At 44.1% G+C, this 16,893-nt stretch overlaps 1 protein-coding gene across 1 annotated transcript in view; it reads left to right on the top strand.

Annotated features, from left to right (window-relative positions):
* LOC135372645 (sperm-specific sodium:proton exchanger-like) overlaps nucleotides 1-16,893 on the top strand; it is a 261,452-nt gene that overhangs the window by 164,184 nt on the left and 80,375 nt on the right. The window contains exon 20 of the mRNA XM_064606149.1: nucleotides 13,018-13,143. Within this exon, the coding sequence (XP_064462219.1) occupies nucleotides 13,018-13,143 (126 nt within the window). The remainder of the gene's footprint in view (nucleotides 1-13,017; nucleotides 13,144-16,893) is intronic.

Here is a 16,893-nt window from a genome sequence, read left to right as displayed (position 1 = left end):
ATTATCGTAATGAACCTAATTATCGCCATAGGTTCGAGTCATATAGCAACTGAGCACCTCGCTGCGCATGCTGAGTCATCTTCAGTTACTACAAGTGTCACTGATATCCTGCGTGTCAGTTAAAGCCGCTAGGGGCTAATTCTCCTCCGTCTCCAAAGCACACGCTTCTTCGTCTTGTTCCTTGATCTTTTCTATTTTTTTGCTTCATTGTTTTCTAATCGAACGGAAGGAACCGGGTTATGCACCAACTTGTCTGCTCCCAGTCGCTTCGGTCGGCAGTGTTGAGCCCGCTACACTTAGGTAACTGAGTACCGCTATTTGCTACTCCTCTAACACGAAGGGCAATTACTAGCATCGCTACTTATTCCGAAATGTAGCGCGGTACCGCTACCGGAAGGAAATATATAGCGGCGCTACTGCCAAGCTGCCTTGTAAGATATTCTTTTTATGACGAACATGTAATCATGATGAGTAGAGCCCACATAACGCTTAGGCAATAAAATATTGTTTTATGCGGGAACAATAAGCACGAGAACTGTCGAAAACAGCTCTGAAATCTTTATTCTAGGCAGGATAAGTTGGCACAGAAATTAGAAAATGTCACTTGATCATGCCGGATTCTGAGACTTCAGACACTGATACCGCCTTGTCGAAGTGAAATGGCGTGGAATACGAGTTACGTCTTTTGTTTTGCCCACTAAAGCAGCGGGAAAGTAGCGGCAGCAGCATCGGACACGGTACAAAAAATTTTAACTACTGCAAAAAGTAGCGAAAACAGCTGCACTGCTAGTAGCGCCTCTACGCACAACATTGTCTCTCGACAGGGAAACGCGTCCAGCCACACGCACAAACACACAAAAGAAAAACCCGTCCCCGAATTACGCACGTGTGTGCCGTCATGTACCGCATATGACTAAATTCAGGCGTCTGCACCATGATAAACATTCGCATTATAGGCAAGGCGAAGGCATGCTACGTTGCAGGCGTTTTGCTACTAGAATTTTGCAGTACGACGGTAACTATCTTATTTCAAGACAGTTTATGAAAATCTAATTTCTCGAATTCAGCTTTGAACCTTGCAGAAGAAGCCTCTGTTTATCGCAAACTGAGTACAATCAACTTTTGTCATTTCACAAATCAATAACTCGAACTCGAATCGAGAAGTCGAATAGAAAGAAAAAGAAAAAAAAAAGTGTGACATTGTTTGCTCCTCTCGTGGCCCTTTTCCACGGCCGCTGGTCTACGTATAGGGACAGGTCAGATAGCGTAAAATCTCAGATTTCCCAATTTCCCTTCGTTTATGCGATTATCTTTGCATTACTGACGTCTATTCTTGTCATTTACGTGCGCAGTGTGGGCAGCCGCTTTCGTTTCTCGAAGGGGCAATTTCCTGCCTGCCTTTTCAACCACTGCCATCTCCGGCCGCTCCTGCCTGGCCTTTTCAACCATTTGCCATCTTACCAGTCCATTGTAATCACTTGCCTCGAATTTTTTATTATGCTCGCGTCACGGAAAATGTGTGATCAACGACATTCGTCTGTAGGGAATATAATAGGGAAGTTTGATTTCAATATTGGAACTTTTAAACTTGCCGAGTCAACATGTTCTCTTCTTCTTGTCACAAATAGAAAGCGCGTGTAGGGTTTTCGACGTCCCATGACAAAGTACATTTCCCGATTTGATGGTTATTGGCAAAAAAAAGAAAAAGAAGAAAAGAAACGATATTGAAAGACGCGTAAAAACTGCCGTTCGCCTTCAAATTATATCCAGCAGCCACACGAGGAAGGCACACTATGACCTCAATGCTGAACCAAGCAAACTAACAAGCAAAATAACAGGTATCTGGAACATCACTGAGAGAAAGAGACAAAAAGGACAATCAAGAGGACAAATCAATTGTTTTCGAGGTTCAACGTATTAGGCATTTGTCTCTCCCTTCTTCTTCTTCTTTTCTTTTTTATCAAAAGTTACTGTCCCGTTTTCTGATATTGAATGGAGTTTGTCGGACAGTTCCTTTTTTATGACAAGAAGAAAAGCAAAGGAAACAGAGAGAACAAGACATATCAAATCTTGATAAAATTTACCGTTTTTTGGGGCGGAGGGGAATTGATAAAATTACATGATGCATATGCTATGAGACTGCCTCAGTGTGAAGTATTCTGGTCTTTCGCATTTGCACGATGTCGAAAACATGCCGTAAAACGTTTCTTCCATATCCCAACGTCCTTGACTTTTGCGAGTGAACATGTACGCCTCCTTATATATGTGGCTTCCCAGCCAGTAGTTCTTCTTATGAAGCCACATAAACATGTTAGTTAGTTAATAACTTAATAAAAATATGGTATCCCTGTAACCATGTCAACTGTTTTAGGAAAACCGGTGCTACGGAACCTGTGTGACCAACGCCATTTATCCGTAGGAGAGCTTGGAACGAATTTTCGTTCCCTGATTTCTTGAATGGCACTCCAAAATTTGCCAAGTCCGCATAACGTTTTGTGCCATATTACATTTACGATCTATTAGAAAATCCATTCATTCCTTGCTGCAACGGTATTACACTAGAGATAAGAATAGTAAGAAACAACAAGAAGAGAAACGAGAACCCCGGATTCGCGATGTTATACATAACGGAATCAGGAAGGGGCTAGGTGGCTGTTTTCAAAATTACGGTTGCTACATGGCCGAAATTTCATGAAGCCGAACTATCAGAAGGCATAAGGAAAGGAATTCTAAGGTATTGTAAACTCAGAAAAGTCGAAACCGGAGAGAGAGTTCTGGTTATTTGTAAAAAGAAATGAAAAAAAAAGTGTGCAGCGAATGCCACCACCGAGGTGAATCTCGCAAAAATCTGATTGAGCGCTCCCAACAGACACTTTAGCGACACACGAGGAGCTGACGTGGCGTATCGTATCACAAAAAATGCAACAGTGCATTCAACACTGCAACACAGTGCAACAGTGCACTCAACACAGTGCAGCAGTGCAATTCACCTTCCTGAAGTTGTACAAGTTGATGCATAACTTTCCCATCAAGACAATTGCAGGGGGTGGCGATTTTAGTTCATAAGGTATGGAGTTCGGGGTCAACCCCGAGATGCTATGAGGTTGACCAAATAGACTGCGACACATTTTGGTGGAAGGTAGTATCCTTTCCTCCCTCCATCTCTCTCGCGTTTTTTTTTCTGCTGTTTTCGTCAAAAACAACTACGTTGCTGCTCAACGTCTTTAATGCCGCCCATAAAATCTACATATTAATAGGGAAAATAGGCGACATAAGACGGACGACAAACCTCTCTTTCCCAGGTAGACCAGTCGCCAGGTCATAAATAATGAATATGTAGCCTACTATTCAATTGTTGTTAATTTAATTGGGGGTTTATGTACACGAGACAACTGAGGTCATGAGCGACGCCACAGCAGCGTCCCGGTCTACTTAATTGTTTTACGCGTTGTGCACCACTCACACAGAGTGTTTCAGTAACAATGTCAAAAGCATAAAAGAAGGAAAGCGCGTCACGGAAAACGTGTGATCAACGACATTTGTTTGCAGGTAATATAATATGGAAACACGCCGAGTCAAAATGTCAATTTTCTCTCGTTTTTCACTTTCACGCGGCTTCATTGCACCACACGCATACTGACGCTGAACTTCGCGTTACACTAACATAACCGTCCTGTAATTTTTTGTCACAAGTAGAAAGCGCACGTAGGGTTGACCACACTTTATTACGAAGTAGATTCCCCGCTTAGAAGGTTATGGCTAAAACGTGAGACAGAAACAAGCGTGCAGACTGTCGTCCGCCTTCAAAGTGCATCAAGCTACGAAACAAGGATGACTCACTATCTCCTCGATAGTTCAGATGATGAAGGCAGCAACGTAACAAATAAAACAGCAGGTACCCGAAACAACTGTGAGAGACAACACCAAAAGGACGGGTAATCGTTTTCGAGCTACGACGTGTTACACATTTTTCTCAGTGATAAAGCAATGTATGTATGTATAATTTCACACTTATTGTTGTGTGTGTGTGTGTGTGTGTTTGTCAAGAGGCAAACCAGCCCAGTCACACACACAAACACATAAAAGAAAAACCCGTCCCCGAATTTCGCACGTGTGTCCCGCCATCTATGGCGTATGACTGAGTTCAGGTACCGTCTGCACCATAATAAAAATTCGTTATGTAGGCAAGGGGAGTTTGTCGGACTAATCCTTTTTCATGGCAAGAAGAAAAACAAAGGAAATAGAGATAACAAGAGATAGCAAATCGTGATAAAATTTACTTTTTTTTTTTAGAGGGAGGCGGAATTGATAAAATTAGATGAGGCATATGCTGTGAGACTGCCTCAGTGTGAAGTATTCTGGTCTTTCGCATTGCGCGTTCTCGAAAACCTTCCGTAAAACGTTCCTTCCATCTACTTCATGTAAAGTCCCCATCGAGCCCCTCCCAATTTCTCTTTTTATTTTCTTATTTCTGGCTACGTTACTGATCCATACGGCACACTTCTATACTGTATTCATTCAGGGATTGCAAATTCTATCCTTGGTTGGACCTCGACAGCAAGCACCTGACTAAGAATGGATTACATTTCGTATCATATATCACTATATATTACACTACCAGTATTGTTGCAGGAACAGGTATATCAATTCGTACGCATATAGCAACACACAGTCTTGTCTAAAGACTTATGCGCATGCTGTTGTACCTTCCGTACATTTTATTGCAATAACAGAGGTTATTGCAGTAACCCTTTCCAGCAGTGACAGAAAGATGTGTGTATGTGTGAGTGAGCATACGCGCCTGTGACCGGCCAATCGTTTTGCCCGTTCTTTTTTATGAAACAAGTGCAACACACAAACAAAGAGTCCCAGTAGCCACATTAGTTTTTGACGTGAATATGTCTTATAAATTTTCAACCACACGGTATGTTTTCTTGTAGCTTTCGGACTTCCCCATGAAACGGTTCATCTGTTTGGACCATCGCCTGGTAACCTTGATGGAGATAGAGCTCTCCGGAAGGTAGTTCTGTGCACATTGTCCAGCTGAGTTCAAAGGCTTTCCAAACCGTTGTCATGTTTGAGAAAATGAAAGAGAAAGACAGACACCGAGGGTAAAATGTGGGACAGGGGCGCTTGCACAGTGTCCTGGCTTATTGCGCCTGAACGCAGGAAATGACAAAAATGTGGTGGGACAGCCAAATAAATGTCGGCAATTATGTACAGCCATCAAGTCCGCGAAAGAGCCAGGGCATAAATATGCAGTCCGCTGTTTTACGCGTGTTTCACTAACAATGTCAAACCGATAAAAGAAATAGAAAAATCGCGTCACGGAAAATATATGGACAACGACATTCGTCTGTAGGGAATGTAACAAGGAAATTTGGTTTCAATATTTAAACTTCTAAACTTGCCGAATCAACGTGTTCTCCTCTTTTTGTCACAAACAGAAAGCGCGTGTAGGGTTTCCCACACTCCATTACAAGCGTGTAATGGGGTGTTGGTCTGGCGTGTAAAAACTGTCGTTCGCCTTCAAATTATATGAAGCAGCCACACGAGGAAGACTCACTGTTATCTGAATGCTGAAGCAAGCAAGGTAACAAGCAAAACAACAGGTATCTGAAACAACAGTGAGAATAGAAACGCCGCTCATAGCCCCACTTGCTTCGGGGCGCTAACACGTAATAAAAAAATCTAAAAAATATCAAGAGGACAGGTCACTTGTTTTCTAGCTTCGCTGTATTACGCATTTGTCTCTCTCTCTCATCTTTTCCTTTTTTTTTTCAAAAGTTACCGTCGCGCAATCTGATATTGAAAGGAGTATGTCGGACAAATCCTGTTTATAGCAAGAAGAAAAACAAAGGAAAGAGAGAGAAAACAAGCGATAGCAAATCGTGATTAAATTTACTTTTTTTTTAAATTGATAAAATTACATGAGGCATATGCTGTTATACTGCCTCAGTGTGAAGTATTCTAGTCTTTCGCGTTACAGGATCTCGAAAACCTTCCGTAAAACGTTCCTTCCATCTGCCAACGCCCTTGACTCTTGCCTTTGTTAAGGAATAATAGGCTCGTGGGGTAGCCCAAGTCCGAAGGGCTATTTTGGGAGTACAGATTCTCTAGCGAACCTGTTTAGAGAAAGCAGAGTTCCTGCTGGCCGCTAACCGACCAGATAAGGATGGTGGCGCCGCGTAGTAGCGACTGATTCAACGTGATGGGGAAGGGAAATAGTGGGACCGTAGCCTTAAAGGAACTGTAAAGTGAATTTCAACTCAGGGTTACCTTATGATTTTATGAAAGCCTAGGAAGACTACATCTCAGTTACAAAATATTTCTTTTTGAATCCCTTTTTTCTTTGAGTAATCGAATTTCAAAGATTGCTTTCGAGCGCAAAGCTCAGTACAACTTGAGCAACAACACTGGGTTGGCTCGTGTCGGCTACGGCTAGTCTCGCCTTTCTAAACCGCCTCCCGGTCTGTGGCGACATGACCTACTACTATACTAGAGACCTGGACATCCGCAATGCTCCCAGCACCGGGGTAGTAGTCCTGGCAATCGCCGCTTGGCTATGGGATTTGGCGCTAGCTCGCACTATTCGTCACCACGTGACTTGTCGAAACCGCGGCGATGGTAGGCTGTGTTGACAACGACAAAGCAGTATCCCTGCGTAGCAGTTGCAGACTAAAGGCGGTGGCAAGTGTGATTCCCTCTCCCCAATAATGGTATGTGGCGCTTGCAGCGGTCACTAACGTAACTAACCCGTGACCCGTCTCTACCATAGGGGATCGCCAGCTGTCCAGGTTTCTAGTATAGAGTAGGTCGTGTGTGGCGAAGCCGTAATGTTGGTTTGAGGTCCACGTCGTGTGATGTCGATTTTTTCCAAACTTGAATGCCCTCGAGCTTGCGAGAGTCCAGCAGTCACGCCCGCAAAACGTTTGTTCTTACGAGTGCACGCGGGAGACGCAGCATGACACGATATTATCCGCAGAATCGTCGGCGGAGAATGACTTACCGTCATTGCCGTCAACTGGCCGCCGTGGGAAACACTCTTCATGTGTAATGAAAATGTTGAGAACCTCGCAGCGGAAATATTGCTTGTGGCAGCGGAAATATGGAAATGTGCTTTCGGTTCAGGTGTCCTTGCGGCAAATGTGTGCCGATGCCGACGGCAGAAGAATGCCTTTGTTGCCGCGAAATGAGACGTTACTGAAGCAGCACAGCGGTTGCATTTCAAGAAATCTGTACTTCGAAATACTGTGGCTGAAGACTCAGTTGCTCCAGGTATCCTACTGCTACGTGAGAGAAAGTGAGAAGTACGCTGTTATCAGGAACAGCAAAGTGAACAAGTGAGTTCATTCATGTGTGCCTTCGATTTGTTATTAGTAAAGTTACATATCATAATTGTACATTGGTACATGCGGGAAGTTTGGGTACTTTGCCTACAAACAGGTTACCAGGTGGCTCAGGTGGCACTGCAGAAAAGTCCTCAAAACATGTACTGTACATACCATAAGGGAAAACTTTCCTTCTGAAGCATACAAAGGTTTTTGCCTTTTTGACGTGTAATGCAGTAGGTGCTGTCTGACCATGTGTATTTTATTCGCTTTAACTGAGATGAAGCTCTCACTTTTCTTTCAGGTGCTTGTAGGCAGCATTGAATGCCTCCCATCTTACTGGTACACTGGATGGCTTGGTCGTGAACACTGCTTGATCACAACAGTCTCTTTCATTCACAATAGATGTCTGCCATATTCCCTTCGGAAATTAACAGACAGACAGTAAAATACATTCTTCAGACATCAAAGCTTGTAATGTTGCTTTATTGATCACTGTGTTTATGAATGAGCATACAAGTGATCGCAGTAAACAAGCAAACAATGAAGGAGAACATCCCCATACTCTGTTCATATCAATTTGCAATAATGCAATGTATGTATTCTTTTTTTTTTCTTCTGTACAGTGCACAGGTGTTTGCCACAAACACGTTGCAGTCCAGAATCTCTAAGAGAACAAAGGCTATCACCTTACCTATAAAACATCTGGAGTTCATGACTTTATCAGTATAAGAAGGCCTCAGGTGGGGGTCATGCCAATGGCATCAACAGAGACTTCTCTTCAGAGCCTCCCTATCGTTGACAAACATTTTAGACCTTTTCTGTGCACATCCATCTTTGCAACCCTTTTGCAATTTCTTATTATAAATTTCTCATGTTTTCCCTCATACCAGTCCAATTGCAGTCATTGGCGTGGGCTCAGGCCTTTTGTAGAGCGCTACTATTTCACTCTAGCTCACATCTTTGCAAGTTGTCGGTGTTTCACTCAGGAGGTGATCTACATCCTCTGCGAAGATAAAATATGGTCACGGTTAAGTGTCTTCCCTATGCTCTTTATATCGAAACATGGTTCCTCATGGCTGCCATTGATGTTGTAAGTGTGCCGGGTCAAACCTAGACACATTATCTCGAAGCTTCTATACACTGTTTCCTGAATGACAGCTCATTTGTATACGTAAGCTCATACTTCTCCACATGCTAAGCAGAAGCTCTACATTTCCCTCAGAACTGGAACTGCACCTGTAACGGTGGTTACAAGTATGCTGCATCCACGGGTTTAGCTCTGCACATGCACGGGACTTCAAGCATGCGGGACTGCAGCTTCAAGCTTTTTCTTAATCCTCTGTTACACGATCCTCTTGTGCACTACATGGCCACTAACCTTTCCCGAGCATGGCAATAGCATATTGCAATTGTACAAGCTTGTTATTTTTACCTTTTATTACATGTACCTTTTATGTCATTGTTGCAGATAGAATTATTGTAACAGAAACTTCAACTATGCAACGCCTGTGTGCCTTGTTTTGTATTATTTTTTCGTGCCATCAATACTTTCTAACAAGAAGTTGGATTTCTTCCTCACTACCTTCTTCGTTCCCTTTCACTAATGTACATCAGTATAAATATCTGTGCCATGTGTGTCTGTATCATGCCTAATGAAGGACGGACTCTATTTGAAACCTTGTGTTTCAATAAGATTATTTCAGTGTTTCAGTCTCTTATGGCCGTGGGTTCTGATAATCCTACCTGTGTCGCGAAAAGGAGCCTGCAACCTTTCTAGTAGGTGTTGTAGATGAGGTCTGTTGAGGTGACTTTAATATTAATCGGCTCGAGTAACCAGGGAACCAGGTCAACAACAAGTACTACAAGGTGTCATTTATATCTGTGAAAACATAAGGCGCTATGAATTCACACCTTGGCTGCACTGGCCCCATTGAAAAGGATTGTGCCAGACAGCAAGACGTTCCCCGCAGCCATCTTGTTCACTTCTGGCTGACGTGTCCAAGATAAATTGTGTTTACTTGGGCACTCGGCTTGTGTGGTGAGAAGCGTGACGCGAACATCTGTGCAGCTCTGTGAGATGCACCGGAAGTTCTGAATTTGATGCACATTTGATGTACTTCTTGTGGTCTGGTGGAGCAGATGGCACAACACTGCAAAGTAGAAGAGCGTTTAGTATCTGCAAACTTGTATCAGCAGGCCATTCAAAACTGTTGTCTTCAGATTTCTAGAATGTCTCAACAGCTGGTTCCACCAGTGGTGCAGATATTGCCATACCATGCACCTGCAAGGAATGGATAAGTTAAAATGTTAAACACAACAAGAGCTTGACCCACCTGTGAGCATGAGGGTGTATGGACAACTGGATAAAGTTTGAGAGATGTTGACGGTAAATCATGCGTTTGCACGCTTTTGCTTCCGAGTTTCACATTCTTGTCAGTCACGATGGAAGCCTGCCTGTGTCGCTGAAATAAATGAAGAATACGGTCAGTTTCTATAGCGGATAATTTATTTGACACTTATATTCTCCTGCGAGAACTCGGGGCTCCCCAGGGGAAGGGGGATATTGCGTTTGGACATCACGCAGCGTAGGCATCACCAAAATCGATTTGAATTTGGAGTGAACCACATATATGTATTATTCCTGTGCATCGGTAAATACATACCTCGTGCGCACTGGTGTTCGCATCGTCAGACGTCGCAAGGAGAAACACTGGTGTCGGGATTGCGGTCCGTTTGAAAAGTTTTCGACAATCCGCTGCTACCATTTCGTACGACTCGCCAGAGAGATGGGTTGAGTAAATATGGCGTGGCTCACGAATGTCTTGATCAAAGGAAAGTTGGGTAGCAAGCGAGCTGGTGGTGACGACCCATGACTTGAAAACCCGAGACGAGGTAGAGACGCTAATAGACAAGCGCTTGCAACAACTTCCGTTTCCGCGCATTCCCCATTGGAATCTTGTGGTACACAACGTCGCTTGTCGAAAGAGCACACTTGGTGTATCCCCGATCGTTACAGTGGATACCTGGCATCGCTGTCAGGTGAAGTTCTGTTCAATTTCGGGAGGAAATGAACTTTTTTGCGTACACAAACCTCGCAAGGCCGTGCGATATGGTTGTGAGGATAGCAAACAGAGGGCACTCACCGGCGCTGACAGTATTTTGGGATACTGTTTCTTCGATATTTTGAAGAATTGTCGCAGTAAGTCTGGTGATTCTAAAAGTAGTGTTTATTAGAGATTAGTAGCCGGTCATAAGTTCATTGTGTATTACTTAGGTGTCACGTGACGGGATAACTCCCATCATGAGTTTTTTAGCTCTTGCGGGGCGCAACCTACTGTCCGATTAAATTTTTCTAGTTTATACTGTGTACTAATTAACGCGTTTTGAGTGCTTAGGCTCTATGTGTGGCATCACACAGGCAAACCCAACCAGGTCGCACACAGAAACGGGGGGGGGGGGGGTCAAATTTCACTTTACAGTTCCTTTAACCAATGCTATTTTGTACGGGAGCTGTGAGCCCGACATGTCGTTACTGAGACTTTTTTTTCTTCACGGCTCCCACCGCGACTTGAAGCCGCAAATAAGATATGCTTTATTCATTCCTCCGTTGTTTTTCTTTCTTCTCCGTTCGATCGGTCGTTCGGAACCTCGTTCCTCAATCAAACGACTCTCGCCCAATCAGCGCAAAGGAAGACTAACGCCAATTCTCAGAGACAAATGAGCATCAAAATATTTACACATATATTACACAGTCAATTAGGAATATTTAGAGCAACTATGTCAGTGGCGACAATGTTTTCGGGGCGGTGCGCGTTTAGTGTCGGCGGCTGGAAGGCGTCCCTTGTTTGAGAGCAGCTAAGTTGAATACATCTACGTATACGCGAGGGCAAGCCCGTGCGAAGTGGCAACTCTTTTGTGGACAGGACACGAAGACAATAAAACGGAGCCGTCGAGCGCGTTTGTGAGTGAAGGTGTTCCTCGATTTGCGTCGTACTCGTGCGGTGGTGCTTGCTTGCTAGACAGTAGCAGCAGACATTCGGATGGGACGCGATCGCTCCAACCCAGCAAGAAAGTACTTTACGTACTTTAGTACTTTAGTACTTGACATCACGACAGACAAGTCCGTTTGTAGCATGCGCTTCAAGAAAGGAGAAAGCCCATTTGAACAGACAGTAACCTACAGAAACCAGGAGCTACCAGTTTCACAGCTGGCTATTAATATTAATTAATTAAGGTTATTAATATTAAATACCATGTATGCGGAATAAACGAGTTTACATTTTCTAACATTGATTTTTTTGTTGTGGGGATGAATATCCCCACCAGAAGCGGAACCGGTTAAAAACCGCCATGAACCGTTATTTTTTTGCTCCGGAGCAGAACCGGTACCGGGTCGTTTATGATGTAACCGGAACGAAAACCGCAACGAAAAACGTTTCGGTTCGACACCCTGCTCGTTGCACTTAGTTTGGCGTGTTTAATGGTGATCATGCTGTTATTTTAATATTTCTATTCTTTTTATTATTGAAAATACACGCCAAATATTGAAATATGAAAATATTGAAAAGTTCGAACGCAGGGAAGAATCCTTATACTTTTATTCCTTTAAAGCACACTGTTCTGCACCGTTAGTTACATAAATCCTGGTTGTTCACTGGTGGTTCTGATATACAAAGAATTGAAGCGAATGAGTGATGTAAATATCTTACAGAATCATATATTGTTCCATATGTCAAGACCCAGTTCCCCTTCATTAATAACTCCCTACTATTACTACATGTAGTTTTTTTGTGCAGTTTTGTCAATAGCTCACATTATCATGCGAACTGAATTCGGCCCGACCACCCGAACACTAAAAGTGCAGTCGAAGACAAAAAAAAAAAGACCATCTTAGAATGTCTGGGCACTGCACCATCGAATACGATCGTAGCGCACATGTAGGGGGACGTTTGACATTCGACTCGTCTCTGTGGACGCCAAGTGACAAGCCAACGACACGCGTGACAATGTGAAGAAGCACTGCGTCCGCTCTCATATCGTTTCGTCGTTTGTACTGCGCTTTCTCCAGCAGCCTCGAACTCCACACGACATCAGTGCACGTCCCCAGGGGGAGTGGCCTGGAGGCAAGAGGTCGTACACCTCTCACCGCGACAACGTTTTGTAGAATGAAATTGCGTTGCAAAAAAACGTTGTCAAGCCGAAATGTTTAGGCGAATACTTTTTATACAACGCTTGACAAAATGAGCGTGGTTTTCACCCAGCTAGAGTACCCTTTCCATGATCCTTCAGGTTCATCCAACGGGTGGGATATATTTCTTACAACAAAGAAAAAGGAGGAAAGGTCAGCCAAACGGGACGTCGGCTTGCTATACTGCAAAGAAAAAAGAATAGAAAAGGACGAGGAAATAACAAACATTGAAGGGAGGATCAGGTAGATTAAAGACAAAGATGGCGGAAGAAGGGTGAGGTGGACTAAAGCAAATGAGTTCAAAAATACGAGATTAATGCATTGAGGGTGAGGGGTGAAGATGGGGCACTGAAGAATGAGATGGCACGACTTGAGTTCACAGGCTGCTCATGACACCTTTGTCGTTCAGGAACGTCAAAATTGCTTTGACCACAAACCGCTATGTGGGATGTCGTAGTCGGCCGAGAAAGGCTTCACTATTGTTACCAATTTCAGATGCTGATGACCAAAGTGCTTTCCCTGGACAAATTGTCAGGTGAAGTCCAGGTTAGGGATGTCACCACAAGCATTCTGTACAGCGTTCCGTGGTTTCCGGCTGGAAAGGTGAACAGCATACGAAAGGTAAACCTAGCGTGGACATCCCAATTGCATGTGCCTGGTACACGTAGTCAGAGAAACTGCCCTGCGTGTCAGAATTTCTTTTAACGTATGCCGATAAGAGAGCACGAATGTGAAATGAATTGTGAATAGCTGCCCGATAGTACGATACAACACTTTGAGGATAATGGCACAAGGGCACCGGACATGGACATTAACGAGCTCATTCATCCTGGCCCTCTCACATATCGCAACAAATCCAACCTTAAGTTCGATTGTAGATGGCACACGTAAGCTGCCCATCAGAGAAATTTCGGAGAATTCATGATTAAAGTGTCATTGAGGAGTGCACCATGGGATTTAGATACATTTCCATATTTCCAAATAACTTGAACAAGAACAGCATTTACATGCCGTAACTCGAACGTGTATGCGTACTAGTGCTGGAAGATGCCAGAGATGAGGAAGTTACTCGACATAAGGAACCCATTACCAGATAAGTTACAAGACAAAAAAGGTAACGCAGTTACTAACAAAGTTACATGTAATGTATTACTTATAAGTTACTTGCTAACGAATATAAACGTTCTAGTATTTGTGATTTCTTCACGAAATTCAGATCCTGATCTGAAAACGGGCAGTGTAAGACTTTTTGTGCAAACAGTTTTATTTACAAGGAACTACAGCAGTAAGTACTTGATGTCACGAAAGAAGTGTACCCTTACCCAGACGGAACAAAACTCCCCGTGGTGTTCTTGTGGTTATCCTTTCCCGGAAATTCGGATCTCCATGGGAGACAGACATTTTTCTGACGGACGTCCCCAGTTGTATAGTGGCGTTAAGCACAACAGCCACTTTTTTCTAATCCAGTTCTAGGAATTTCTAATCCACCACCACCCAATTCTAATCCAACACAAGCCAGTGTTGGATTAGAATGGATTAGAAGTGTTGGAAGTTCTAAGCCATCCGATTGGTGGCCCCACTTCGATTGACAGACCCCCTTTTTGACTCCGCCTCTTCATGCTGAATGGTTCAAGCTGCCATTGATGACCCCACTTTGATTGACAGGCCCCCTTTGGCTCTGCCCCTTCACGGTGATCCATCCAGTGTCTACTTGATTGGCTATTCTTCATTGCCACCCTATCAATTCACGTACTCATAGACACCTAAATGGTCTATTCTATTCATTTCTAAACCTAGTGGTTCGCTCTGGACATTCTATTCTATTAATTTCTAAGTTGACTCATGGGCCCCCCAAATTGCTCACCTCTCTATTGATCTGGGTACTCAATTTCTGAACCTAGTGATTTGCTCAGGATTCTATTGGCTGCCTATTATACATGCTCCATATACTGATTGGTGAATTCTACTCACAGGTTACTCCCTCATATGCTTTCAACTGCTTATTGGTTCATAATTTCAACCGCAACATAGACAACCGCTCGTGGGTCAATTCCATTCATTTCTGGGCCAGCGCACAGGCCTCCCAAATGCCATATTGGCTTGGGATGCTTTCTAGTTAAGGCGGTGCATCACCACCGACACTCTATGGGCATTACATTTCAACTCTCGTAGCGCCGCGAAAATTTGGTTGATCTCCGTGCAACTGCTTTTAAATGGAAGAGGATGCTTAGATTTAGTGCATGATAGAAGCAGATTTTGCGTTTTAGACTCAGAAATTTTTATATCGTCGTCGAAAGGTTTGGCAAAAGCTATATTTCGACATTCCGCTGGCTTACAAAATAGAGTCGCCCAAAATCGAAAATCTGGCTCGATCACGCACTAGAAAAACATATCAAGAACCAATACCAACAAAAAGATTTCATCTATGTTAAGCCATTGACTCGGCACACGAGTTTTTGTCAGGTATGGTCGTCCGTCGGGTACATCCCTTCAGAATGGGAAGCGCAGTGCTGCCATCTATCATCGAGTGTGTCGTCACAAGCAACAACAATTTGACCGCTGGAAATGATATACCGCTGCACGTGGCCGGAAGACGACGAGGCTGACGTTGACCATGACGCAGGAGCACGAGCACGGGCAGCGTAGCCCAGCCCCAAATTTTGTTTATTGTTTGTTCAACGATGCTCATTTTCTCGGGGAACAGTAGATGAAACTTATTTGTCTGGGAATTCCCAGTCGCAGCCACAGAAATGTGGAAGGATCATGCTTGTAAAAAAATAGTGGCGCTGGATAGGTCATACAGTGAAATCTTTTCTTTTACACGGGATGCCGGAAACCTGGCAGTGCTTTTAGCACTCATCCAGTAGGGTGTCAACGGGAAAGGGGGTCTATTGTTTCATGGGACAACTTTACAATAGTTATTTGAACAGCACTGGGTATCCCCTCGTCCCCTCGTGGTTAGGAGCGCGGATCAAGTACCCTAGACTCTAAGCATTCGGAATTTCGGGCGGCGGATGGAGCTTGTTGGGGCAGATTTCAGACACGTCCATATCGTTTAGTGTACAATAAGGTACAGCGGACAATTTGATGGGCAAGTTTGCAAATATGCTTCGGCTGAGAAAAGTTATTCAGGATCGAAGTTGAATCAGAATGGAAGCTGAAATGGAATCGGAGCACTTGGGACCCAGGTCGAAGTACGGTAAATAAATGTATAGAAATGTTGGCTCCCTCAGACTGGGAAATGAATATCAGCGTTACGACGTCATGAGCGAGCACTGGGATGGCAGAAGCGTCAAAAACCGGCGGCACGGGAAACCCACAGTGCCGTCTTCCTCACACCGTTGCACAATGAGGGCGTCAGGGCGGACACTGATGAACGTGAGCATATGATGCCAGTAATACTTTAGTGGTACCTCAGAAAGTTATACATGTGTAGTTGCTCGCACGATGAAACAAAGATTATAACACCTGGATGCTCACATGCGGATCAGTAGCTTCAAGGCGCTCGTAACCTATCACCCATTGAGTTGTGCACTTGCGGACATGGAAGTCCTTTCTGAACGCAGAAAAGGACTGCGCAGTGAACTAACACTGCAGTGCAAAATGTGCACACTAAAGGGTGTGGCTGACACTGAGGTTCCACCAAGCATTCGACAAGATCATATGGACGTGAACACCGCTGTAGTCTTGGGAGTCCTCTCTAGTGGAACGGCATATTGAGGCGATGATCAGTTATGTGCCGCACTAAGCATGCCGTGTATGGTGACCGGAACATTCGCGAAATATCAGGACCAACTGGTGGACGGTAGCAAGCGTACAGGACAGAGTCACGTACCGGAACTGAGGAAGTGCGGTCTGTGGAAGTGCGCGCATGTCTACTGGTACCAGATCCACGGCCAACTCCACGTATAACCAACCGGCACTACTGCATCTTCGTTGTAGGTACTGGACGACGCCTTTCGGAACGAGAAAAGGGTGGTGTACCTTGCGCGAATTTATAACGACTACCTCCTGCCAGAGCCTGTTGACCCTCGCTATCCTCGAAGCATGCAAATTAGGGCTCCCGATTACAGAAGGAAGTACGATAAGCCTTGTAATAAAGCCTTGTAATATATATATGTAGCCTTGTACGATAAGAATTGTAATCAGTGTACCGTGTACCTTTTGCTAATCGAGACAAGCTCATGTGATGTCGGCAGCCTCGACGAGGACGAGAAAGAAAGCTAGAGTGGATTTCTAGAAGTTCCTGCGCGGATAGGCAAGGTGACGCTCACAATGACAATTTGTTATGAAATGCTCTCATTCCGAGATCCACGAGCTGGAGTCATCTGCAACCGAATGGGACATCAAAGACCTAGTTCACGGCTTGCT

The sequence above is a fragment of the Ornithodoros turicata genome, unplaced genomic scaffold, assembly GCF_037126465.1.
Source record: "Ornithodoros turicata isolate Travis unplaced genomic scaffold, ASM3712646v1 Chromosome16, whole genome shotgun sequence".
Classification (NCBI taxonomy): Eukaryota; Metazoa; Arthropoda; class Arachnida; order Ixodida; family Argasidae; genus Ornithodoros; species Ornithodoros turicata.
This window is presented reverse-complemented; position numbering and strand designations above follow the sequence as displayed.